At 34.1% G+C, this 25,746-nt stretch overlaps 5 protein-coding genes across 7 annotated transcripts; 3 read left to right on the top strand and 2 right to left on the bottom strand.

Moving 5' to 3' along the window:
- Positions 1-114: 114 nt before the first annotated feature.
- Positions 115-2,466, bottom strand: LOC123229437 (succinate dehydrogenase subunit 5, mitochondrial). The gene is made up of 4 exons (XM_044655240.1): positions 2,228-2,466; positions 1,113-1,423; positions 843-1,028; positions 115-347 (listed from the first exon to the last, which is right to left on the bottom strand). The coding sequence occupies exons 1-4, from the start codon at positions 2,391-2,393 to the stop codon at positions 291-293; spliced, it is 720 nt and encodes a 239-aa protein (XP_044511175.1). The 5' UTR covers positions 2,394-2,466; the 3' UTR covers positions 115-290.
- Positions 2,467-3,042: 576 nt separating this feature from the next.
- On the top strand, positions 3,043-4,406 carry LOC123229434 (probable carboxylesterase 2). The gene has a single exon (XM_044655238.1). It carries the CDS (start codon positions 3,295-3,297, stop codon positions 4,261-4,263), a length of 969 nt encoding a protein of 322 aa, XP_044511173.1. The 5' UTR covers positions 3,043-3,294; the 3' UTR covers positions 4,264-4,406.
- A 1,089-nt stretch (positions 4,407-5,495) lies between these two features.
- LOC123229435 (26S proteasome non-ATPase regulatory subunit 14 homolog) lies at positions 5,496-9,831 on the bottom strand. The gene is made up of 6 exons (XM_044655239.1): positions 9,484-9,831; positions 8,882-9,059; positions 8,218-8,299; positions 7,277-7,453; positions 7,029-7,196; positions 5,496-5,889 (listed from the first exon to the last, which is right to left on the bottom strand). The coding sequence occupies exons 1-6, from the start codon at positions 9,614-9,616 to the stop codon at positions 5,698-5,700; spliced, it is 930 nt and encodes a 309-aa protein (XP_044511174.1). The 5' UTR covers positions 9,617-9,831; the 3' UTR covers positions 5,496-5,697.
- A 5,561-nt stretch (positions 9,832-15,392) lies between these two features.
- Positions 15,393-17,762, top strand: LOC123229433 (patatin-like protein 2). The gene is made up of 7 exons (XM_044655237.1): positions 15,393-15,654; positions 15,853-16,037; positions 16,263-16,452; positions 16,568-16,729; positions 16,806-17,108; positions 17,185-17,357; positions 17,471-17,762. Exons 1-7 carry the CDS (start codon positions 15,523-15,525, stop codon positions 17,556-17,558), a joined length of 1,233 nt encoding a protein of 410 aa, XP_044511172.1. The 5' UTR covers positions 15,393-15,522; the 3' UTR covers positions 17,559-17,762.
- A 3,471-nt stretch (positions 17,763-21,233) lies between these two features.
- LOC123229431 (patatin-like protein 2) lies at positions 21,234-23,536 on the top strand. 3 transcript variants are annotated; one of them, XM_044655235.1, is made up of 7 exons: positions 21,234-21,524; positions 21,725-21,906; positions 22,019-22,205; positions 22,325-22,486; positions 22,568-22,870; positions 22,969-23,141; positions 23,252-23,358. In XM_044655235.1, exons 1-7 carry the CDS (start codon positions 21,393-21,395, stop codon positions 23,262-23,264), a joined length of 1,152 nt encoding a protein of 383 aa, XP_044511170.1. In that variant the 5' UTR covers positions 21,234-21,392; the 3' UTR covers positions 23,265-23,358. The 3 variants fall into 3 exon arrangements, with proteins under 3 accessions (XP_044511170.1, XP_044511171.1, XP_044511169.1); XM_044655236.1 differs by having other exon boundaries at positions 22,969-23,116; positions 23,275-23,357; XM_044655234.1 differs by having other exon boundaries at positions 21,236-21,524; positions 23,275-23,536.
- Positions 23,537-25,746: the final 2,210 nt, after the last annotated feature.

Below are 25,746 nucleotides of genomic sequence, written 5' to 3'. Positions count from 1 at the left end.
ACCGACAATCACCATCAATGAGTTCAGATTTTCTAACCATAGCCATTAAAAAAAAAAAAAAAGAACAAGGGTAGATGTTGGGATAAGCTGAAAAATGAAGATACAAACAGAATATTGCCTAATAACACACGATAAAGGAATGTTTTATTCATTCATAGTTGCTGCTCAAAACTGGCTTTTATTAAACTGCCAAATAACTTTCATGAGAAATTACTTCTCTCACAGTCACACTATCCAAAGACATGTGAGCACAAGAAAGTCACAATTACAGTAAACCTTTCAACTTTGGGCTAAGCTCTTTTCTCCACATATGAGCCAGAAAGACCAGATGTTCCAAGTACGGTAACCTGAAATAAGAAGTTTGGTAAGGGTTACCAGGGCTTAAGAAGCAATTAGCATTGCAGCCAGAGTTCAGCAACACATATTTATAAGACCTAAATAGCTTTCAAGGATTTACCCATATTAATTGCATTTTACAATCAACGCCAAACCCAAAAACGCATTTTCAGAAATGAAACCCTTTAAAATGGGAATTCCCTTCTATGTTCCCTCACAATTTTATGGGAGTAGGACAAAGGGGAGGGAGGTAACTTATGCAAATTGTTCTTGGTTGATTATGCTAGATGTACAAATAAGCAAAGAGTAAAGACCAATTACACTTTGAACTAAAGGACCTTTGTCTGTTTCTCAGAAATAATCATGCCTTTATTTAAGTTAATAAATAGGTTGTCCTAAAATGAAGCCTTTTATGGAGCATAAAAAATGACATGAGTGCTATAAAACACAAACTGCCTAAGTTCAAATAGAGTTATCTTAAGCCAGAATAACACCCAGGATAATACCTTTCCCCACTCAGAACCAAGGCCACTGCATCTCATCTTTAAGAAAATCATTTTAGACCCCAATTCCGTCTCCACCTTCTTCCGCAAATAGGATTCTTCAGGACCAAATGCATTCAAATAGGTAATGTAACGTTGATAAACTGTACGAATTGCATGGTCCAAATCCTCTGGCAAGGGTTTTACATCCTACATAAAGTTCAAATCATTAAGCCACAAGAACTCAAGGCAGAAAAACCAAACAAGTCCATGATCCCATTTAAACCATATTACCTCACCACTCATCCCAATACTATCATCAATTTCCATTTTAATATTCATAATCATCCCAGTAAAAAGCTCAACCGCTTCAGCTGAGCAAAAAACAGTTTTCAAGACCTCCTGGCCAGCCTTGTCGTCTGTGTTTTTTGACAAAGCCTTCTTCACATCATAGAGGATGCTATCAGGAATCTCATCCCAATTTTCAGCCATCAAGTCCTTGAAAGCACGCTCAATTTCTGGATCTTTTATTTCGGGCATGTGAGTAACTTGTTCACTGAAAGAGCGGGTGCCTCCTAAGCTCATCATAAGAGGAGTGCGACAATCTGTGAATTTTACACCAATAAACAAGTTAATTATGTAATAGCTAATACTCAATAGCATAACAGTCCAAAGGATAACTCTAGGAAAAAAAACACAGATATATCAAGCTGCACCTATAGTTCAGAAGCACCTATATTTAATCAATAGCTAACTGTATTGAAAACTCATGACCAACACAGCGGGCTCTTGCAAAATACATAAATAAAAAAAACTAATTCACCAATTACTAAGAATAGAGAATATGCTAGTCATAGAAGAGTACTGATACCGCTTAAGAAGATGGCCTAAGTCGATCTGCTAACTAAAATACGATGGGTCAGCAATAAATGTACAGTTTCACCTTAGTATGAATTCTATCAGTTAAATGGGTCAGCAATAAATGTACAGTTTCACCTTAGTATGAACTCTATCAGTTAAATTAATCTACCAAAAACTCAAAGACCCACCGAGCAGACAAGTTTTTAATTTAAAAAAAAAAAAAAAACACATGGAAAAGTTAACAACACCAAGCAATGTACAAAACATAATTACTGATAATACCCAAACAAGTCCGCTAGCAATATATCTGTCATCACCATAAGTTGGGCCCTTGATACTTCGAAACGTACAATTTATATTACAGGGCAAGCTAACGCATCAAATTAATCATGAACCAATGAACATAAAAAGATAGACAAGACAACTAAAGGCAATAAACCTAAAAAAACAAGTTTGACGATGATCGAACTCCTACGTTTCAACAGTGATATTTTACATTTCACACAAAAATATTGTTATGGTTTTCCGATTGAAGACTGAGGAAGTACCTGAAGGGATGGATTTGGAAGGAATCGATGCAAAGGGAGAAGATAAACTGAAAAGAGCTCGAGAAGATAACAGGTGACGAACATGATGGTTATTGGAGGCGGCAATGATTGAAGATCTGAAACGGGTAGCTCTGCATATGGATCTCACTACACTCATCTTCTCCATTTCTGGCCTCCTTAGTCTACACGGCGCTGATATTACCCTTTTGGATTGGTAAATTAAAATACTGGAAAATGACAGACAGTGCTTTAAATGTATTACTATATTTATATTTATTATTTTTGCTTTATGGTCGGGCATAGACATTGGGCTTTGAGCCCATTGGGCCTTCAGCTTAACAGATCATTTCTTATAACAATATTAAATTCTTTTTCTTTTGTTTTTGTTTTTCCACAAATGATATCTTGTGAGAGTATTTATATTAATTTTTTCCCAACTTATTCAAAATATATTATAATAAATTATTTTATCTTATTTTAATATTATAATTATATAAAATTATTTTTATATATTTTTATGATATTATCTGATTCAATAATTTTAAAATAAATAAATAAATAAATTACTACATCTCTCAATGACTAATTATTGTTATTATTTTTTATGGTGGTTGGGAAGTCGTGATAAAATAATAGGGAATATATTGGTAAAGCATGCCCCAAATACTTTATTATATAAATAAGGAAAATAATTATTTCTCAACCAAGTAAGTTTTAGCATATTTTTTAAAATATATTTTTGTGGTTTAAAAAATTTAAATATATTCTGGCTTTTTATCAATTTTTTAAATTCGATCATGAAAGGCAATCACTCTCCGACACGCAGAAAAGAAACGGTTGAACTAAAAGTAGAAATGTTAATGCCCATTATTGCCGTCACCGCAGAGGAGAGAAAACCTTTGAGACAGCTTCAAGTGTTCATCTTTCTTTTTTTAACAACTCAAAGAGAACTCGCCCTCTACACTGAACATTGCACATTCGTTAAATTCTTCCTCGTTTGGTACATAAATACTTGAACCTGTCTTCCTTATCGAAGATCAATCCTAGCGCTTTTTCTCTTTTCTCAAATGGCTCCAGACAATCCTGTAGAAGTTTCAGTTGAGGTTTTTCCTTATCTTCGAGTTCTCAAAGATGGCACCGTCCAGAGACTCGCAGGAACCGAAGTCACTCCAGCAGGCTTGGATCCTGAAACCAACGTTTTCTCCAAAGACATCGTCATAATACCAGAAACCAGCATCTCTGCAAGGATTTACCGTCCCAACACTGCAAAACCTGAAGAAAAGCTTCCTCTGGTTGTATATTTTCACGGCGGAGCTTTTTGCATATCTTCAATCGCCGATCCCAAGTACCATGCAAGTCTCAACAATCTAGTTGCAGAGGCTGGTGTTATTCTTGTCTCAGTCAACTACAGATTAGCCCCAGAGCATCCTCTTCCTGCTGCATATGACGACTCATGGGCTGCACTTGAGTGGGTGGCTTTAAATGGTAAACATGAAGCTTGGCTCAAGGAATATGCCGACTTTCGGAGAGTGTTTTTGGTGGGTGATAGTGCTGGCTCTAGTATTTCACACCACTTAGCCTTGAGGCTGAAGAAATCAGAGTTGGGTCGACGTTTGAAGTTGGTTGGTATCGGCATGATCAACCCTTATTTCTGGGGATCCGAGCCGATCGGAGTGGAGATGACGGATCAGTTCAGGAGAAAAATGGTGGACAATTGGTGGATGTTCGTTTGTCCATCGGATAAAGGGTGTGATGACAAGTTAATTAACCCGTTTACGGATGGGGCACCGAGTGTTGCCGGCTTGGCTTGCGATAAAGTGATTGTTATTGTTGCAGAGAAAGACATACTGAGAGATAGAGGGAGGCTTTATTATGAAAGATTGGTGAAGAGTGACTGGCCAGGAAAGGCGGAGATTATGGAAGTGGAAGGGGAGGATCATGTTTTTCATATCTTTGATCCTTTCTCCCAGAAGGCTAAAAGCTTGATTAAACGTTTGGCTTGTTTCATCAATGAAGCAAATGCTCCTGCTGTGTGAAAGGGCCCTGGAATTGAGATCATTTCAGTAATAGTCTGTAATGTTTCCTTTCCACATTCCCGAATGATGTACTTTGTCTGAAGATTGTTAACTGGTTTCTGCTTTCCGTTTCACAATCCCGAGTGAAAACAACAATTTTAATATTTTTGAATTTCAAAATTGATTAGTTTTTAAAAGAGTAATGCTATGTTTACCTATTTTTTATACACAATTCATGTACATAATGATATGTCAGCATGTAATTGGGTGATTTTAAAACATGTGTCATCATATGATAAAGAAATATCAAATCACATAATAACACCTCATCTGTGTACATAAATTGTATACCAAAAATTGGTATACATAATTTTATTGTTTTTAAAATTTTCGCCAGAAATCATCCATAGAAAACCCCCAACCAGTCTTAAAGTTAAAGTGGTCGGCCCCTTTGAATTTGCCTTTTGCATGAAATTTTGGCGTTAGCGAAGAGCGTCTGAAAATGATTAAGAAGCAAAAGGTCCTGCAAATGGAATCTGTTTATAATATTATAAGATGAAGCTATGACGAATATGCATCCATTTAATTAATATCCACACTAACAAAAAGCGGATAGTTTTCCTTTCAATCTCCTCCAACCAAGGTCCCAGCCACAATAAGTTCGATGTTAGTACAAATTTTCTTCTAATGAATGCGTGTTGAATCCTTTTTCAGCCCTGCCAATTTCTGACACCTATCAATTAAATGGATCTAAATGAACAAACCCTTCCAACTCACCAGTGTTGAAAGACAACCAATTTTATCATCAACTAGCATCTCAGCGTACTTCACAGCCAAAAAATGTCTGAAGATTTTAGATAACAGCATAACATTACGATGCAAATGGATATGCTTTTGCATATATAGCATCGTCGTCCACAGAGATTGAATTCAGTCTCATAAAGAAGTTATTTGGTGAGCCTAACATCATATGCAAGCACTTAAAAGAGAAAAAAAAAACATCATAGGCAAGTCTCAGCTGACTAAGTTTACTACCTGAGCTTTGTCTTCAAGGCAGTCCACTGACTTTTGGAGGCTGTCTCGAACTTCAACCGGTTCAATACTGCAAAAACATTCTGTAAATCAAGAAAATCTCAAACAACGGTTCGCACATGCTAGACGTGGTTAAATGGTTAATGTTTAAGTTCAATCAAAAGTCACACGTATAGGCGTTAAATTTAATTTGTTGGCTCACCGAACATCCGTACAAGTGGTTGAAAGAGAAACCAAAAAACTACTCATAGCCATAAACACCAGTTATCATGATTTACAGTCCAACAATTAAATTGTTCCTGCAAAGAAGTGGCATGCAAGAGAGAAAGTGTAACAAAATGCTCGGTATACAAGAATTCAATGAAAACTAAATTCAGATCTACGTAGAACAAAAGTTCAGGATTGTTCCACTGCAGCAAGTTATTAAAATACAACTGTGTCAAGCATGGTTCCCAAAGTCTGAACTATGTTTGAAGACATCAAGTTGGAGATGTGTTCCTCTAGATGCTTCTTAGCATCCTGCCTTCCTACGTTAGCAATTGCCAGCTTTTCTGGAGGCAACTCATCTTCCTCTTGAACTGCCTTGTTATATTTGATGGCTAAGTTTAACATCTCCTGCACATGCCAAAAAGAAAAAATAAATAAATATCACATTGGTTTGATTATAACATAATGTAACTTACCATAACAAGTAAAATACAGCTTTCACATTTCCGATCCTCCTAAAAAAGGGTTTAATGCTCTCTCAACTACTTGGAAGTAATGGACCACATATATCATGTATCTTACCTGCTCTCCCAACTACTTGGAACTAATGCACCGCATTTATAATGTATATTACCTAATCATGTTTTAAAATATCAGTAAACTAAATTACAAGTAATGGACTCACTTATAATGATGAGAACTTCTAAAATTAAACAAATACCTCAATATATTTTAATACTGACAATAAGATCTGTCAACTACTCTCAAGGAAATAGCCTCCCAATCAACCAAAGGCTATCCCAAACTCAAAGACAATATTTTTCTTCTTCCAATCCTAGTTTCCTTTTTATACCAACCATACATGTTTAATAACTCCTCAATCCAATTTCATACATACCATACATGTATCATAACTCCCCAATCTCTTCATTTCACCTAAATATTATTCCTAATCAATTATTATCTTATATAAATATTATCCTAATTAAATAGCATTCTAATCTTCAAATTCAAATCCCAATTATTATTACAAAAATTATTCAAATGTTATACTAATTATTATCATAATCAATATTAGTCAATACTAATCAACATTGATTAATTATTATTATCTAATCCTTAGAGATAATCATGACAATAGATAATAGATTATATTATTGTCATGACTATAAAGACAAACCAGAAGGTAAGCCTTGTGAATGTACAGGTAAGTAGAATGGTTGTTGAAAACCAATGCCCAAGAAATTGTTTTCTTTAGTCTTTGACATGGCTTGTGGTTTTGTGAGCCCCAACAATTTTATTTTTCAACATCTTACAAAACCCCTTGGCAGGCACTTTACCATCCAATACATAACTAAAACCAATAAGTCATGATATTCTGTTTTGTTGAGCACAACTCAATCTCACAACAGCTGGGGTGTACGGCACCAAATATTCAGGTTACAACAAATCAATCATACGTACAATCTATTATTCAGCTTGCTTATGGAGAAGAAAAGCCAAAGAACCCCCGTAGACTGTTAATGTTAAAAACAAGCTTTACTGACCTGAACAGTCTGTTCATTGGTTTTTGAATGTGTATCAAAACGACAAAGTGTCAACCCATCAGTCCATTTCTTCTTGTGGAGGTTTAGTAACATCTTTTCCTCCAGTTCATTCTTCCTGTAATTGATAGCTATCGAGTAATAATGTCTGTTCAACCCATGAATCAATGCCTGACAACAAAAAGAAGCCAACATGTTAATTAGTATATATGTGCATAATTTATTTACAGAACCACAGATTAAGAACTCACTTGAATAGATGGCTTATTAAGATGCCCAAGGTTAGAGGTTGTCTGTCGTGGTTCCTGACCAAGCATCATGGTTTGTGGGTTAATCAAACGAAATGCATCAATGACCACCTTTCCTTTCACACTTTGAATTGGATCCACAACCACTGCAACAGCCCTTTGATTTAAAGCTTCAAAACTCTGTCAAAAATATTATATGTCAGCAAACCAGTGACAGAACCAGCAAGAAATCAGAAAAATGAAAACAAATAAAATAGGCTTAATTCCAAAATTCCCAGAAGTATATAAAAGCAACTTCCTTCGAGTTATTTACAGAATTCTTACATTACAGATTAAGATCCTTTAGAAATTATCAATGCAAAAGATTCAACATTATGAAACAGATGCACAAGTTTGCATTTTACGAACAGTTTCACTTTCTAGGAATCACTTAAACTCCCTAGCTAAACAACATTTCAATCTTTCACTTGACTCAGTCAGGCAACATCCTCCTACAACATCCGTGCACTTCCTAACCATCACTGCAGTAGAAAATACCTCTAAAGATCAGTTTTCAATGAAGGAGTCGTCATATCTTCCTAAAATTAAATAGGATATCTTTGTACAAGTTGTCAAGACGTGTTCATAAACCAACTCTCTCCCTTCTGGTTGAAAATACAAAGCCCTAACAGAATTTCCTTCCACCCCTTGATTGAATGACAACTATTGTGGAAGTAAATATGTGTCGCCACAAAAACATGAAATGCAGTAGAACACATAAACCAAAAAAGATATATTTTTATGTCTTTGTGACCAAATCAGGCCCAAGGATCAGTTCTGTTATGTATACATACTACCAACAACACAAGCTAACATGCAAGGAAAAAGGAAAAAGAAAAAGCAATCAGGAAAAAAAAAACCCATTTTCTGGAGATTAATAGTGTAACATTATGTCCAAGACAAACCTGCTGTGTGTTTATGTCAACACCAGAGAGCCAACAACCGAATCCAGGATGTGAATGATACCACCCTACCACCATCTCTGGTCTGCATAAACAATTGAATAAAAGTCCAACTGAGGTACATGGACAATAACATGAGATTATGAACCAAGTTGTCACAGAAACACAACAAAGATAACATGACAATTCTAAATATCAAAATTGTTGATCAAATGCAGCCAGCCTCTCCATCTCAAATTTCACATCCAAAAATTTAACATGCACGTTCAGGGAAAAGACATTTAAAAGACAAGTGAACATAAGTAAAACATTTTATAGAAGCATTTGTAAGCTTGAATAAAAATTAAAATCAATTGCAAGTCTGGAAACAGAAAAAAACTTGAACTACCCAATTCCTTCCCCATCTCTTTCTTTAAAGGAAAAATGCATCCACAAACACAATGCCCAAAAGCAGTCCCAGACATAAAATCTCAAAAAGCAGAGCTAGCCATACTGACCTTATAATTTAATCATATGGTTATTTTGATCAAGTTTCTTGATTAGCTTCAGTACTAATGGAAGACATCAAGATATATGCAACATATTAAAGGACAACCACAAATATCCAAGAAGCACATTCGCTAAAATTGACAACTCAACACAGTAAACTGAATCAACAGGATGATACCTCCCAGTCTGCTTGAGCATATCAAGCATGTTAGTCTGAAAGACATGGTCAACAGCTTCAACACTTACACCAGTACCACTTTGCGGCATTGCAAAGACATCAACAACGCGAACTGTGTATTCATCCACAAACTCCCCCAGCATCAAACCCATCACCTCCATGGGGACACCAGCTCTTCCTATGTTCACACACACACACCCCGATGATCAGAATAAAAAACACTACAAAGCCTCTCAATTAGAGTTCATAATCCATCATAAAACCACTATTGGATTGCAGGAAAAAACAGAATAAAACCCTATGTAAGATTTGAACACATACAAATCTAAGATATATCGACAAAACCCCAAAATCTGTCCCAATAGTCCTAAATTACATGCACAGCTTGTGATATCCATCAAAAGAATCAGAAATAACAATTAGATTCCATATAAGGAAAAAATGTGCTCATATTTCTAAAACCTAAACATATAAGACTAAATGTAAATAAAAGGAAGAATAAACATTAAGCGTAATAATAATAATTAGAGCAAGACCTAAAACTAAAGAACTAGAAATCCAAGATTTAAAAAACGAAAAGCTAATGCTAAATCGAATCTTACCGTGCTTGAGCATTTTCAGAAGTGCGAGTGAGGAGATGTAAACTTGCTCTGACGAATCAAGCGTTGGGGAGTCGGGCGGCGGATGGCCCAACGCACCACCGGCACCAGCAAACATCCTCTGCAATCTTTCCATATCTGACAGTTTGCAGCAACTTTTCTCGCTGGCCAAGCAGAAAATTTGGATTTCTTTCGTAGCAAGACTTCGTTCAACCTTTGGCGTCTGGCGATCCGATTCTGATATTTAACAACTTCGACAGAAATTTTCAATCTACCCTCGTAGTTTTAAGGGGCAAACGACTATTTGCCCCAAAGTTCTAACTCAATCTCAACAATCCATCCATAATAGATAAAAAAATTCAAACATCACCTTATCTCTAACCTGCCATCAAATTTTTCATTAAACATAAGAGTAAAATCATTATTTAATAATAATATTAAAAAATATATAATTTTTTTTCATTTTCCTCTCAAGTTTTAAAAATTAATATTTAATTTCATACATGAACTTTAAAAAGTGATTTTTTCCCCTTAAATTCCTAAGTTTTTTCTTCACTCTTTTCTTTGGCCATCAACGATCGATGAGATGCATTGTTAGATGACAAACATTATCTAAATTTAGATGATGCTTGTCATCCTTCACTGGATGACAAAGTATCGTCTATCCTAGATGACAAGCATCAACGATAAAGCGTCATCCAAAAATCCAAATGACTTTTGTCATCCATGGGCGATAGTCATCATCCAGAGGTCATCCTCTTGATGACTCAATCCTATTCCTCCGTCATTGGTCCATTGTTTGCTTGAAAAAACAGTTGGATTTCAAGTTTGGTATCTTAGAGGGAAATATGAATTTTTTAAAGGGAAAAGGACTATGTCCTACCTAAATTTTTTCCTAATCTCAAAATCATACTCACAACAGTTGAAAAATCCAAACACCTACCCATGGGCTAACTGTCATCCAAATTTTCAGTTAAGGATAGGGGTAAAATTGTTATTTTATCTATAAACTTTAAAACTACGAAGTTTCTATCATTTCCCTCTAGGTTTTAAAAACTAACACTTTAACCTATTCTTAAACTTTAAAAAGTTTATATTTTACTTTCAGGGTTTGTTTCCTTTTCTGACCACCATCATTCTAACTGATAGTTAATGTTTTTCACCTATCTTCCATCTCCGACTATAAAGGATGACGAAGGACAATCTTTCGTCATCCAGATCTGGATGACGAAACATCATCCAGATTTGTAAGAAGAGACAAAAGATGACATTTTATCATCCTTCGTCACATCGTTCAAACACGACAATGAAAGATGACTAAGTATCGTCCTTTGTTGTCTCACCTACACGACAAAGGATGACGAAGACAAAACATCATCCTTTGTCTCTTCTTGTAGATTTGGATGACGTTTTATTGTCCAAATTTAAACTACAAAAGGTTGTCCTTCATAGTTGGAGATGAAAAATGGGTGGAAAACACTGATCGTCAGTTGAAATGATAGTAGTCGGAAAGGGGAGCAAACCCTAAGGGTGAAATCTAAACTTTTTAAACTTTGAGAATGGATTGAAGTGCTGGTTTTTAAAACCTAGGGGAAAAATGGATAGAAATTTTAAAATTTTAAAGTTTATAAGTAAAATGATGATTTTACCTCTACTTTTAACCGAAAATTTGGATAATAGTTAGCTCATGAATGAATATTTGGGTTTTTTATTTACCGTGGGTGTACTTTTAAATTTCGGCTAAAACTTGGGTGAAAATTTTAAAACTTAATTAAGGAGGAAAATATTAGTTTTTCAAACTAAGAGGACAAATGAGATATAATTTTAATTCTCTGAATATTATTGAAAAAATAAAAATTTTATCCTTTAGTTCTAATAAAAAATTTATAAATGTATCCTAATAGATTAAAATTTAGACAAATATTTAAATTTTTTATGCGTCGTAGTTATATCTTAATTATTTCACCAAAACTTAGGGTGAAAAATTGTCTTTTTCCCGTAGTTTTAATAACTATGAACCGCCAATCGTTCATGGGCTGCCGAATTCTTAGTCAACTCGTAGTTCTTTAAGCCCAATTTTGGAAGCCCATTTTCAAACAAGTCCGTCGTGTGGCACTCAATATTTGGGTTCAGTTCACGAGGTTCGACAAGTGAGACATTCCTCTTCACCCAGATTTTCTGTAATAGCTATGTAGTTTCATCACCAAAAAGACATCCAAAGGTGCAGGTCCCCGTAAGGAAAAAAACAGGTGAGACGTTATTGAAAAGCAATTCAAGGTCCAAAAGTCAGCAAAACGAGATTGGAATCCATAAGAAGATGATTTGATGATCCATTAAAGAGATGAATGTCATCTATATGTAGGATTGTCAATCTCAATATAACTCTTGCCGTAAGATATGGAAGATGACATGCCACCCAATCCACAAAAGAAAAATCCGAAACGATGTTTTACCTCTAGCAAAATAATAAAATTTAGGACAAAGGACTATTTCCCACCCAAGGTTCGATGAAACAATAAATTTTTATGTTTTAAGTTTTAAAAAATCAAATTTCCATTTGTCATATACTTTTGTTTGTATATTTGTTAAGTTTACTAGAAATAATTAGGCCAAAAGACTTGTTCCCACCTAAGGTATAATAAAAACTCAAAGTATTATTTAATTTTTGAAAATTCAAACACTCATTTATGAGTAATTTTCTATTAAAAATCTCAATTAAAGTTAAAGGTAAAATTAATATTTAATAAAAAAATTAAAAAAAGACTAAATTTTTATACATTTCCCCCTCAATTTTAAAACTCACCCCCCCCCCCCCCACCCCAAAACTTCCTTGAAAGTTTGAAATCTCACAATTTTCTCCTGGTTTTTTCTCCTCCTGTGACTCACTCTTCCCACTCATGGTTGACCTTCCCTCTTTTTCCTCTATTACTGCTTGACTCTCCTTACTCTTATTTTGCCTTCGTCGGAGATGAAGATTGTTATCTCCGTCTCAAAAGAGGACTAAGAGTCTTTATTTAAGACAGAGACGATAATCTTTGTCTTCGAAGAAGGATGGAAGAAGGTGATTGACTGAGAGAGAAGAAGAAGGGAAGGCCAACCAATGACTGGGAAGAAATTGTCGCTGGAGAAGAAAAAACTTAGGGGGGAAATAGTTACTTTTCAACCTTTGCAGAAAATTTTGGGCGAAAATTTGTGAGATTTTTGAATTGATGGGGAAATTGTGTTAAATGTCTAGTTTTTTAATTTTTTTTAATTAAATGATGGTTTTACTTTTAATCTTAATAGAGATATTTAATAAATAATTGTTTATGGATGGGTGTTTGAGTTTTTGAAAAAGTTGGAGGGCAAAACTTTGAGTTTTTGCTATACCTTAGGTGGGAACAAGTCTTTTGGTCAAATAATTATTTTGTCATTTTATTAAAAGGCTAAAAGATATTTCCCATCCAAGTTTTAGTTCAATATAAAATACACATCTACGACAAATAAAAAACTCAAACATCTTCCATCCCTAAACTGATATTAAATTTGCTCTTAAATATAAGGACAAAACCATCATCTAACAATATTATTAAAAATATATAATTTTATCTTATTTTCGCTCTCAGATTTTAAAAATTAACATTTCACCCTTATACTTGAATTTTGAAAAGTGACTTTTTCCATTTAAATCTTTAAGTTTTTTTTCTTAACCTTTCTTTCAATTATCGGCAATCAACAAGATACATTGCTATGTGTAGATTTTGATGATAAACGTTGTCTAGATTTTGACGATACTTGTCATCCTTCACTAGACAAAGATGGAGCGTCGTTCAGTGAGGACAACGAAACATTATCTAGATTTAGATAATAATTGTCATATAGATTTGGATGACGATCATTGTCCAGAGGTCGTCTTCTAGATGAATTTGTCTTATTCATCCGTCGTTAGGTCGTTATTCGTCGGAGAAAGTGACCCGATTTTAGGTTTGATGCCTTAGGGGAGAAAAGTAAATTTTTCAAAACTTAATATATGAGGGAAATTGTTAGTTTTTCAAACCAAAGGTGAAAAGTGAGATATAATTTTAATTATTTTAATATTACTAATAAAATAACAATTTTACCTCCTAACCCTAATAAAAAATTTGTGTGTGTATCATAATAGACTAAAACTTGGATGAATATTTGAGTTTTTCATCTGTCATGAATATATATTTGTTATTTCACCAAAACTTGGGTAGAGCCTTATTAAAATTACAAAACTACAATTAATCATTATTATAAATTTTAAATTACCAATATATTTTTATCAATTTAAAAATTTATTAATTAAACTTTTAAAACATTCAAACTCTATTAACTTTAAAATGTTATATTTTAGTTAATTCTTTAGGGGCAGCACTATTATTTTTAAAATTACTGATGAATATATTAAAATGTTAAAATTTTCAAAAGTACTTTTAAAATTTTTAAAATTTTCAAAAGCCTCTAAAAATATTATTAATATCCCTAATATTTTCTAATATTTTAAAATTTATAGTTTCTGACTTTTGAAAGGAAACTTGAAAAAACAAAAAGGAAAATAATAAAAATAAATAAAATAAGAAAAATAGAAAATCTTTGCAAAATCTTTTTATTCAATGGAATTCATTGGTAGAAGTGGACAATTAGTATTTGATTTAAAAAATAGAAGTGGATCATAGGTGAAAATTTGATTCTTTTTGGAACGTAAAGGGGAAACAACTCAGATTTAAAAAATTTGATTCAACATACTCTGGGTGGAAAATGGTTAGTTGGCCTAAAATTTATTCATAAAAGCTGTTTGAAAGCAACTCAGATGAGTTATCCTCCCCGCCAGTACCAGTACAGCTATTACCTCCAATTTATGGTTGCACCGATCGCACAAAATTAATATTGCCTGACATATCACTGACATGGTCTACTTATTATTCACGGCATCACAACAGGACGTAAATGATAAGTTTTTTTATTAGGCCAAACGACTATTTCCCACCAAGGTTTGATGTTTTTCAAGTTTTCACCTTTTAACTATGAAAATATCAAATATCTATCTATGATAGGTTAGATTTAACAAAATCCTAACGGTGATAAATTTAATCTCATTTTCCCCCTAAAAGTTTAAAAACTAATATTTTTTCCCTAAGCTAAGTTCGAAAAGATTACATTTCCTCCCAGGATTTATTTCCAAACCCTTTCACTTTCTCCGGAGCCATCACTGACCGTCTTCTCCTCCCAACGGTTTCTCTTCCACGATGGCCGCTCTCAACTCTTGCACTACGTATTCGACGCAGAGAGAAATCGTCTGGGAAGAGAAATTGTCTTCCTAGATGAAGACGACTCGTCTTCTCAGAGGATGACGACTCATCTCGTCTTCGTCTGGAAAGACGATCGTCTTCCCAGACGACAACGACTGGGAAGACGAAGAACTTCGTCTTCCCCGACGAAGTTCTTCGTCTTTCACGGCTTCTCTGACTCCGATTGGATATCCAAATGGGAGGAAATAGTTCACCAGAAGGAGAGAAAGCTTCGGGAGGGAAAGGCCGTCTGCAATGGAGCCAGAGATATAGTCGGAGATTTTAAAACGAAACCCTAAGGTAAAACAGTGATTTTTTAAAACTTAGGCTAAGGAAAAATTTTAGTTTTTTAGGGGGGCAAAATAGATTCTATTTTAGTTTATTTTTAATATTATAACAAAAATAACGATTTTACTCTTACCACCGTTAAAGTTTTGTTAAATCTAACCAACCATGAATGGGTATTTGATGTTTCTATAGTTAAAAGGTGGAAACTTGAGAAAACATCAAACCTTGGGTGGGAAATAGTCATTTGACCTTTTTATTATATGCCCTTAAAGCTTTTTATTTCTCTAAACTTTGAATCGGTCAAATTATATGAGAACAAGAGTCTTTAAGTAGCATTGTTTTCACTTCACTTCAGAAGACGCTAATAAAAGCCTCCCATTCTTGAACTCTTCATTTCACCGATCTCTCTCTCCCTCTCTCTCTCTCACGCCCACCCCACTCGTAGTTTCTTTCTCAGCTTCTTATGGAGAGTCCAACAACACCTTTACAGCCACCCACTTACGGAAACCTAATCACCGTCCTGAGCATCGACGGAGGAGGAATCAGAGGGATAATCCCGGCAACTATCCTTGCCTTCTTAGAGTCTGAGATTCAGGTTTTTAGTTAATCTTCAATACATAAATATTTAAGTAACAGGTTTATAAGGACACTGAAAATAATATTTTAACGTTTCTGAAGTTTTATAGATGATATTCCCTGTACACATCAGCCATCTTCACTCCATGCATGCAAAATACCGGTGATAACATATATTTCTCTGATATCTATATATGATTTGTCCGTCCGTGAACAGAAACACGATGGAACGGAAGCAAGACTTGCAGACTATTTCGATGTGATTGCGGGAACTAGCACTGGTGGCTTAGTGACTGCCATGCTAACAGCCCCTAATGAACAGAACCGCCCTTTGTTTGCTGCCAAAGATATTAAAGACTTCTACCTAACTCACTGCCCCAAAATTTTCCCCCAAGACCATAGGTAATAAACTTAAGCACTTCAATAATTTTTTTATTTCGAAAATGAAGAAGTTTTAATAAACTCTCTTATAATTGAAGTAGAAATTTGTGGGTTTTTTTGTAAGTAAATCATATTTCAAGATTTAGGATTAGACTCCCTCTCCCAGAATGGGAAGGTTTTGTTGATGATGAGGGGTGAAAAGGAAGTTGCTAATTTAGTAATATTTTGGTTGTACATGTATATCAGTTGTCCTATTGTTGCTCCTGTTACCAAGATGATCAAATCTTTCACTGGGCCAAAATATGATGGCAAATATCTGCACTCTATCGTGAGGGAAAAGTTAGGAGACATTCGGTTGCACCAGACTTTGACAAACGTGGTGATTCCAACCTTTGACATCAGGAAGCTCCAACCAACCATCTTCTCTAGCTATGAGGTCTCTTTGTTAACTTTACTTATTTCAGTTCTTATGATAAAACATTTCAAAGAATACTTCACAGATTTCAGTTGGTACTAATATGTATTCTTGGACCCTTTTTCATGTCTTTTAGGTGAAGAAACATCCAAGCATAAATGCCTTACTTTCTGATATTTGCATTGCAACTTCAGCTGCTCCTACTTATCTTCCTGCACATTGTTTTGAAACCCATGGCTCCGAAAGAAAAGTGAGAAAATTCGATCTCATCGACGGTGGTGTGGCAGCTAATAATCCGGTAAGATATATATCTTATCTATTGCTGCAATTCAAAGGGAAATCTTGATATTTATTAATTTGTTAATACTTTTCAGACTTTAGTTGCTATCAGTGAAGTGACCAAAGAAATCACCAGTGGGAGTCCCGACTTTTTTCCCATAAAGCCAACCGACTATAGTCGGTTTCTCGTGATATCATTAGGCACTGGTTCAGCAAAGGCTGAAGAGAAGTATGATGCTTATAAAGCGGCTAAATGGGGTATGTTGGGATGGTTGACCTGTGAAAATTCGAGTCCATTGACTGATGTGTTTATGCAATCTAGCAGCGACATGGTTGATTTTCACATTGCTACTGTTTTTCAAGCCCTTCATTCTGAAGCAAATTATCTAAGAATTCAGGTAATAACATTCATGAGTCAGTGCCATGTTCATATAGAAGTTGAGAACTGAGACTAAATATATTGAAAAATTTTAGGAGGATAATTTGAATGGAGATGAGTCTTCTGTGGACATTGCCACTCCAACGAACTTGGAGAGACTTGTGACAATTGGAGAGAGGCTCCTCAAGAAACCAATTGCAAAGGTGAATTTTGAAACTGGAGCCTTTGATCCTTCTACTTGGGGCACAAATGAAAGGGCTCTCATAAGGTAAAAATATGTTGATTTTATAATTCCACCATAACAATTTACAGTTAGCCATTGTTTTATGAAAAGGGGTATATCTATATATATGTCTAACTATACAAAATTTATGTGGGCAGATTAGCAGAAGTACTTTCCAAGGAGAAGCGGGTTCGTGATATGAGGTCACCTCATGGAAGACTGGAAGATGCAAACCTGAAGAAATGAATAACAGCATCATTAATTATTCAATCAATGTCAAACAATTTAGGCGCATCTCGGATTTTTCTTTCGTCATTCAAAGTACTTACAAACTTGATTAATCTTCAAGCATTTATGATTTTCTAATGTGAACGGCAAGCCATCTACAGCACATTTATGATGCAAAACAACCTTCTTGTTATCTGCAAATATGAATATGGCATTCTTCAACTTTTCCTCAAATCTCAAGCATTTTACTTTCTCATTTACCCATTAAATGACCTTAATTCAGTCTATTGTGGGCATTTCTAGATTTCACCCGAACTAAGAAAATAAAAAGCATGGATTAATTTCATAATATTGAGTTTTCATAGTAACCGTATTCTTTCTTGGATATGGTTAATGTGATTTTGTCTGCATATATCTGCCAATTTAAAGACTTAGCACCTAACAATCAAACGCACTTACATATATTTATATATATGTATATATGGGTAGCTATCTTTATGAAGAAACACGCTGCTGCATTGAGCTACCAGCATTAAAATGAAAGTTGTCCGTGACATTTTCCAGAGAATTGAAGGTAAGAATGTGATGTCCGTGTTGTTTGTTAGGTTAGAACTTTGTTTCGAGCTAACCAGTGGCTGCCGTCGTTATCTTTTCACCATTGGCTTTAAGACGCACTGAATTTTGATTCTACTCACAAAGTAAAGCAAGGATACTATAAAATTATTATCTAGTCAATAATCAAATGATTACTTTCGGTTAATAAAAAGACAACTTGTCAAGTATTGAAAATAATTAATGCTAAATAAAAAGGTCAATTTAAAAGTGATCTCATATGGGAATTGTTGGTTTAGAGTTAATTTTCAAACATATAATGAAAAGTGTTATACCTTAAAACTCCTTGTTGAAATGACACACAAAAGACTAAATCATTCTGAAACAATAAGATATATGATGGAATAGGAAAATGATTTGTAGATGTTAAGAAGTTAAAATGCTTAAAGGAGTTTTTTTTTTAAATTATTTTTAAGGGTGAGTGGGTTTGAGTACCTTACGAAAATTTGAGACATCGAAACCGCAACCAGAATCAAAACTTGCCAGTTCCTAAAAATAGAAAATTGGAACCTACAACCTATAAAATCGGTTCTAGGTAGGAACTAACCCTACAGGTTTTAGGTAGATTCCAATTTTTACCTAGATCATATATTGCATCAAATTGTGTAAAATAGTTTGATTATTTTTGGGTAATTAAACACAAAAACAAGCTTCAGGAATTTAATTTCTTATTAAATATATGCAACATTAACCATAAAAGTTATTATTATACAAATTAATAGTAGTAAAAGTAAATTAATATCCACAATAATATGTATCACTGGCTAAATAGTTTGTCGCTAGGTATTTTACCGTATAACAATACTGACCATACACATCCTTAGCACAACTTCGCATGCAGGTAGAATCTCCTTCTCCATAAATAGCGATTTGCCAAATTAAATTCCTATTCCTCTTTTATCTTCTGTTTGCATAGAATATCAATATTTTCTATCAGATTGGGATTATATATATATATATCCCATTTTCATATGAATTAGAAAAGATTTTCAAATTTGAAATTTAAATGTAACGTATAAAAATGTAAGTTAATCTCATCATCTTATAAATATAATCAAGGAGAGAAAAACTATATTAAGAATCCTTTATGAATCAACTATTGAAAGTCTATCATAACTCTTTATAAATATATAAATAACATAACTATGAATATAAATTTTGAATAATAAGTTGAATTAGGGTAACACTGAGTGATTAATTCTAACTTGCACAAGTCACTCATCATCATATCATCAGTTGTCATTTGTTATTTTCTTGTACTTTGCTGAACCTCATGTAGTACTTCTCCATGGTGTACGCAAATTCCCACCAATAATTAATTTTTAGAGTAATACTATGTGTACCCACTTTGGGTACATAAATGTATACACACTCATATATGTCATTATATGATTGGTTATTACTTCATTCTTAATTCAAAATCATCCAATTGTATGATGACACATATAAATGTGTATATATTTGTGTACCCAAAATGGGTACATATAGTTTTATTGTAATTTTTAAGTTTAATTTTTCTCACTTAACTAATACCATGCTTAGTCAATCTTGATATTAGTATTGGTTTCCCTTCCTAGGAAATTTCATTTCATATATACCAAACTAGAGGGCTAGGGAAAGAAAATGCATGCCATCGAATAATTGTTTGTTTCGTTGCAATTGTTGAGCAGAAAGATTCAGAAGGCGGAGAGGATAATTGGGTGTGATTTCAGGGTCGTAGTGCTGGAGTGACAATATGGAAATAAAAGAGGGAGAATAAGAAAATGAGAAGAAAAGAAATTAGTAGTTGACAGCATATTTAATTTATGCAAATAATATGGTCATGTACGCATCAATAAACCCTAAAACTTAAAATATTCCAATAATCATTGAGTTATATTAAAATAATTTGCACAAGAGAAACATACAAAGGCTAGTGTCGGCATTTCACTTTTAAGCGGTTGGAACTTAGCAGACTAGATATGCTTATGGCTTATGCCTTATCTCCAAACTTGGACTTTAGAAATTAGGTTTCCCCTCCAAAATTTCAAGAATGAGAGCGACATAATAACATACAGTCAAGTCAAACCTATATTACAACTTACAGTCAACAGAAAAGGAGCCATGAGATCGAGATGGAGATTTTTGTATGGCCTAGGGGTTGTTACAAGCCCCAGCTGGTTAAGACTTAGCTCGGTGTTTGTCTCAAATGAGTCATACTCAAATCTGATATTCTTAGCTTGATTTATTGGAAAATCATTAGTAAAATCATTTTTTTCTACAATTTTTTTTTTTTCCTCCAACTTCTTCATAAGTCTTCTTCTTCTTTGTTGATTTTGATAAAAATTTTTTTTTAACACTTTTTGTTAATTTCTCTAGGGAACTCATCATCAGCTCAAGCTCAAATTAAGATATTTAAATTTAAATCAAGTTAAACCTAATTTTTTAAATTTGAGTTAAGCTTAAATTAGCCGTAGTTCAAACTCGACTTAGCTCCAATACACCCCTATTGGATAATCCAAACTTGGCATAACAAGATAGAATTCTAAATCTATTGATGTCTAGTCAGATCCAAATTAACTTCCATTTTACAAATTTCCATAGCATTGTATGCATTGAAATTTTAAAACGTGTTGTTTAGATCCAATCACCCAAATCCAATTAAATTTTCCTCCCAGATTCTCAATCTCTAAAATGCTATCGAAGTTGTAGCCGCCAAGAATTACTTTTCCACTGGTACTTCTATTGCTGCACGTTTTACGCTTCGATGTTCCATCTCTTCCGGGGACTGGTATTGAAGCCAAAACACAATTCTTGCAAAGGAATACTTAATTGGCATCTCTTAACAATAATATTCATCCACTTGTTGCTTGAAAGAAAACTTCAATTGTTTTTCCTGGAAACAGCAGAATATATAGATTTGGTCCAACACAAAGCCAAGTCCGAGAAGTTATAGGATAAGATAACAATGGCGAGATTGAGTGCAACTTAAGTATAGCTTCATTACAGATATATTGTGCCGAAGTTGGACTAGAAACTAATTTTCTTAAGAATCTTTGAAAATTCAGAATCCATGATAAGAAAGCGATCGAAGTCTATAAATATCACATTCCTTGACAACACATGCACTTCGTTCCAGCACTCTCTCATTCTCAAATCTCAAAGCTCTCAAAACATAGAATATCTCTATATACATATATCTCCCTTCCTCCTTAATTTGTCAATTTATTCCCTATCGCGTTTATCTTCTCTTCTCACATTATGGAAAGTCCAAAAACGCCTTTGCAACCGCCAACTTATGGTAACCTAATAACTGTTCTGAGCATTGATGGTGGTGGAATTAGAGGAATTATCCCAGCAATCGTCCTTGCCTTCTTAGAGTCCGAGCTTCAGGTAGAAAAAATAAAAGTATTAATTCTTGATTACCCATATGCTACATGGCCTTTTATCCGCGTTGATCCTCTTTCTTTTAAATTCTAAAGAGTACCTACACACACACACACACGCACACACACATGATAGAAGTTTTACGTGTACAGTGTACTTGCTTGTGTTTGCGTCTTGATAATTAGTGTTTGTTTGGTTACCAACAGAAAATCGATGGTAAGGAAGCAAGACTAGCAGACTATTTCGATGTAATTGCAGGGACTAGCACTGGCGGCCTCGTGACCGCCATGTTAACGACCCCAAATGAGCAGAATCGCCCTCTATTTGCTGCCAAGGATATCAAGGACTTTTATCTAACTCACTGCACTAAAATTTTTCCCCAAGATAGGTAAAAATCTTAAATTTTAAAAATCCTTATGACTTGTACATTATGGTTTATTTCTTTTCTCATCGTACTGTGTTACTAATTAATGTCATAAAACTTCCTTATTACATTACAGTTGTCCCTTTGCTCCGGCTACAAAGCTGCTCAAATCTCTAGCTGGACCCAAATATGATGGTAAATATCTACATAACCTTGTGAAGGAGAAGTTAGGAGATAAAAGATTGCACCAGACGTTGACAAATGTTGTGATTCCAACTTTTGATATCAGAAAACTCCAACCAATCATCTTCTCTAGCTATGAGGTTCATTTATGCATCTCTTTTAATCTTCCTATTATTCTTTCCATTAGTGGAGGACCCAGAAATAAAACTTAGAGTCGAAGTTATAAAAAATTAAAATACTATGCGTCTCTGTCGTTCAGGTGGAGAAAAATCCGAGCATTGATGCCTTAATTTCTGATATCTGCATTGGAACATCAGCTGCTCCAACCTATCTTCCAGCGCATTACTTTGAAACCAAAGATTCCACAGGGAAAGTGAGGCCATTTCATCTTGTGGATGGTGGTGTGGCTGCTAATAATCCGGTATCATAAATTTGATCTTAAATTTTTTGAAATTTTATGTTAAAAACAAAAAAACATGTTCATTTGTTTGTATATTTTCAGACTTTAGTTGCAATCAGTGAAGTGACCAAAGAAATCACCCGGGGACGTTCCGATTTCTTTCCCATTAAGCCGACGGACTATGGCCGGTTTCTGGTTATATCAATAGGGACCGGATGGCCAAAGACAGAGGAGAAGTACCATGCTCTTAAAGCGGCTAAGTGGGGAGTTTTGGGGTGGTTAATAAGTGAAGGTTCAACGCCATTGGTCGATGTATTTACCCAATCCAGCAGCGACATGGTTGACTTTCACATTTCTACAGTTTTTAAAGCCCTTCATTCTGAAGAAAGTTATCTACGAATTCAGGTTGTTAAAGATTCACCTTCATACTGCTAATGCAATTACAGATGCAAACTGGTTTTTTGGTTAGGTTCATATTATAATTAATCTCTTGTAAATTTCAGGATGATACTCTAATTGGAGAAGAGTCTTCTGTGGATATTGCCACCAAATCAAACTTGGAGAATCTCGTAAAAATTGGTGAAAGACTGTTGAAGAAACCAATTGCAAAGGTGAATCTTGAGACAGGCGTCTGCGAGCCTTCTACTTGGGGTACAAATGAAAAGGCTCTCAAAAGGTATATATATATATATATATATATATATATATATATATATATATATATATATAACAAATTAACCTTACATAGCTATCATAACTGTTATATACGGTAATAAGATAGCGAAGGTTTCCGTTTTGATTATCTGCAGAGTAGCACAAGTACTTTCAAAGGAAAAGAGGACTCGTGACATGAGATCACCACATGGCCGAAGGGGTGCAAGCAAGAAATAATGAACGACAGTTTGAACCAAATAATAATAATGTTCTTTTTTTTTTATCTCAGTCCCATAAATTCATTGCCTAAGGCTGATTATTATTCTTGTCACTAATTATTCTTTCTCTTGTAAGATACAAACGAAATGTAGTACTATTTTCTAGCACATGCGATTCAATATAAAATTCGTTCTGTCAGCCTGAGTACAATTTGTTTTTGCAAATCATTCCTGTTAAACATGCAGCTTGTTTTGTTTAATTTTAATTTCTGCTGAACTTCTCAACATAGAATGTGGATTTTGCTTGTAATCTATGATTTCGGATATATACGGTTTGATGATAATATATAAAATTAGTACCACATATCCATCAAAATACTAATCAGCTGCAAGGAAATATGATAATATATTTACGGATGAAAAATTAATTTTTTCAAACTTAATGGGTAAGAATGATCATTTCATCAAACCTTGGATGGTAAATTGTCATTTGATCAATTTATAATGTTTTTCCTATAGTTTGAAGCCGAAGATGGCATGTGATTATACATAATTTGTTCAGTAAAGGAGGATAATTTATTGAGTTATGGGTAATTTGGATTTCCCCATGCACACATATAAAAAAAAAAAAAAACTTTTTTTTTTTAAGTAAATTTATTTAAAAAGCAAATGACCAAAATAGAAAAAGGAAATTGAACTCATCTTGTCGAAACTATCTTTACATACATAACAACTTTAAACTATTTACAACAGTGACCAGAAAGAACCCCAGTAAATACCAAAAGTACCAACGGCGCAGCCTCGGACCAAGGGCTGTAATTACGGCAAACAAACTTTCAAACTAGGTTTATGTAGAATTTATTGGCATCAATCACATTCTAAATGTTGACGAGTTGGTATTTCATATATCTATCAAGACAAGTCGAAATCAGATGACCAAATAGTTCCCTAAGATTGTCTGCTTGAAAAGTTGAGTTTTTAATACAGCTATCTTGCATAATAGCATTAAATTCTTTTAAAAGAGACTTGAAAGATGACATTCCCAGAAGCAACGAGTAGTATATACATTTAATATTAGGTCAAGAAATAACATAATTAATTGATTGCTTTTCCAAGCAGCAGTCTCGTCGGTTTCTTTGTTGTCAACATTCGGTGATATGCCCAGAGAACCGTAGGTAAGAATGCGATGCAAGCACTAAGGCTTGAAGTAAAGGAGATTATTGTAGCCTAACTCGGGTTAATGGCAATTTTTTTAAGGCCAAAAGACTTGTTTCCACCTAAGGTTAGGTGTAAACTCAAACTCATATCTTCTAACTTTAAAAAATTCAAAATCTCACCTATTAGCAAAATTTTGTTAAAATTTTTAGTTAAAGTTAAGAATAAAATTGTTATTTAATAAAAATTTTAAAAACTAAAGTTTTATCATATTCCCCCCCTCAGTTTAAAAATCTAACAATTTTCTTTATCCAAGGTTTGGAAAGTAGTCATTCCCCCCCTAAGGTTTCCATTTTTTCCATTGTCTTTTTTGATGACCAAAGTCGACCTCCCCATCTATCTTTCGTCAGCAACTGAAGAAGAAGGAAGGCTGACAAATCCACAAATCTCATCAGCAACATGTCGTCATCCACATATCTCGATGGCCGAATCGAAGAAGAACGGTGGTGTGACAATCTTCCACTGATCTTGTCATCTTGTCGCACAACAAAACGTCTCCCCAGAGTCATTCAAGCACCTCCTATTATCGTTCAAGTGCAACAAAGTGAGACATCAATGGAAGCGAGCACAAAAAAGCTTTGTCATTTTTGTCAACACTTCGTTGTCTTTGTCAACACTTCGCTGTCTTCCGACAAAAACTCAGGGGAACCGACAAACAGAGGTCTATATTCCTAGCTAGGGAAACACTTTGTTGTCTTCAAATCTTTGATGGTGAGAACGGTGGTTGCCGTTGAGAAGGATAAAAATCCTAGGGGAAAAATAATCACTTTTCAAATTTTAGAAATTTTAAATAGAGAAAAATTGTTAAATTTCTAAACCTAGAGGAGAATATGATAAATTTTTATTTTTTTTTAATATTTTAAGTTAAATGACATTTTATTTTTAATTATAATAGCAATTTTTTAATAAAAATGCGGGTATTTGAGTTTTTAAAAATTAATGGATATGAGTTTAGAATTTTACCTAACCTTGGTGAGAATAAGTCTTTTGACCTTTTTTTAATACTTCAATCATGGCCCTTGATTGGCACATATTGGCTGGACATATGAAATGCTGCTTAAATGAAGCATCCAGAAAATCATTTACTCAACATTGATTTATATATTTATGTAATAATAATAAAATCTCTTGCTTTTAAATAAATCTATTAATTAAATAATTTGATAAATTAATAAATTATTTATATATCGAATA

Source organism: Mangifera indica, chromosome 11 (genome assembly GCF_011075055.1).
Source record: "Mangifera indica cultivar Alphonso chromosome 11, CATAS_Mindica_2.1, whole genome shotgun sequence".
In the NCBI taxonomy this organism is placed as follows: Eukaryota; Viridiplantae; Streptophyta; class Magnoliopsida; order Sapindales; family Anacardiaceae; genus Mangifera; species Mangifera indica.
This window is presented reverse-complemented; position numbering and strand designations above follow the sequence as displayed.

What these genes read in the sequence shown, in the direction of transcription:
- LOC123229437 (XM_044655240.1), bottom strand. Translation starts at nt 2,393, where the DNA reads ATGGAGAAGATGAGTGTAGTGAGATCCATATGCAGAGCTACCCGTTTC. An exon ending in GTATTGGGATGAGTGGTGAG is followed by an intron (nt 1,029 to 1,112) that starts GTAATATGGTTT and finishes AACTTTATGTAG; the next exon opens with GATGTAAAACCCTTGCCAGA. An exon ending in TTGGTTCTGAGTGGGGAAAG is followed by an intron (nt 348 to 842) that starts GTATTATCCTGG and finishes TTCTTATTTCAG; the next exon opens with GTTACCGTACTTGGAACATC.
- LOC123229434 (XM_044655238.1), top strand. Translation starts at nt 3,295, where the DNA reads ATGGCTCCAGACAATCCTGTAGAAGTTTCAGTTGAGGTTTTTCCTTAT.
- LOC123229435 (XM_044655239.1), bottom strand. Translation starts at nt 9,616, where the DNA reads ATGGAAAGATTGCAGAGGATGTTTGCTGGTGCCGGTGGTGCGTTGGGC. An exon ending in TTAATAAGCCATCTATTCAA is followed by an intron (nt 7,197 to 7,276) that starts GTGAGTTCTTAA and finishes TTTTGTTGTCAG; the next exon opens with GCATTGATTCATGGGTTGAA. An exon ending in CCAATGAACAGACTGTTCAG is followed by an intron (nt 5,890 to 7,028) that starts GTCAGTAAAGCT and finishes TGGCATGTGCAG; the next exon opens with GAGATGTTAAACTTAGCCAT.
- LOC123229433 (XM_044655237.1), top strand. Translation starts at nt 15,523, where the DNA reads ATGGAGAGTCCAACAACACCTTTACAGCCACCCACTTACGGAAACCTA. An exon ending in CCATCTTCTCTAGCTATGAG is followed by an intron (nt 16,453 to 16,567) that starts GTCTCTTTGTTA and finishes CATGTCTTTTAG; the next exon opens with GTGAAGAAACATCCAAGCAT. An exon ending in GTGTGGCAGCTAATAATCCG is followed by an intron (nt 16,730 to 16,805) that starts GTAAGATATATA and finishes AATACTTTTCAG; the next exon opens with ACTTTAGTTGCTATCAGTGA.
- LOC123229431 (XM_044655234.1), top strand. Translation starts at nt 21,393, where the DNA reads ATGGAAAGTCCAAAAACGCCTTTGCAACCGCCAACTTATGGTAACCTA. An exon ending in AAAATTTTTCCCCAAGATAG is followed by an intron (nt 21,907 to 22,018) that starts GTAAAAATCTTA and finishes ATTACATTACAG; the next exon opens with TTGTCCCTTTGCTCCGGCTA. An exon ending in GTGTGGCTGCTAATAATCCG is followed by an intron (nt 22,487 to 22,567) that starts GTATCATAAATT and finishes GTATATTTTCAG; the next exon opens with ACTTTAGTTGCAATCAGTGA.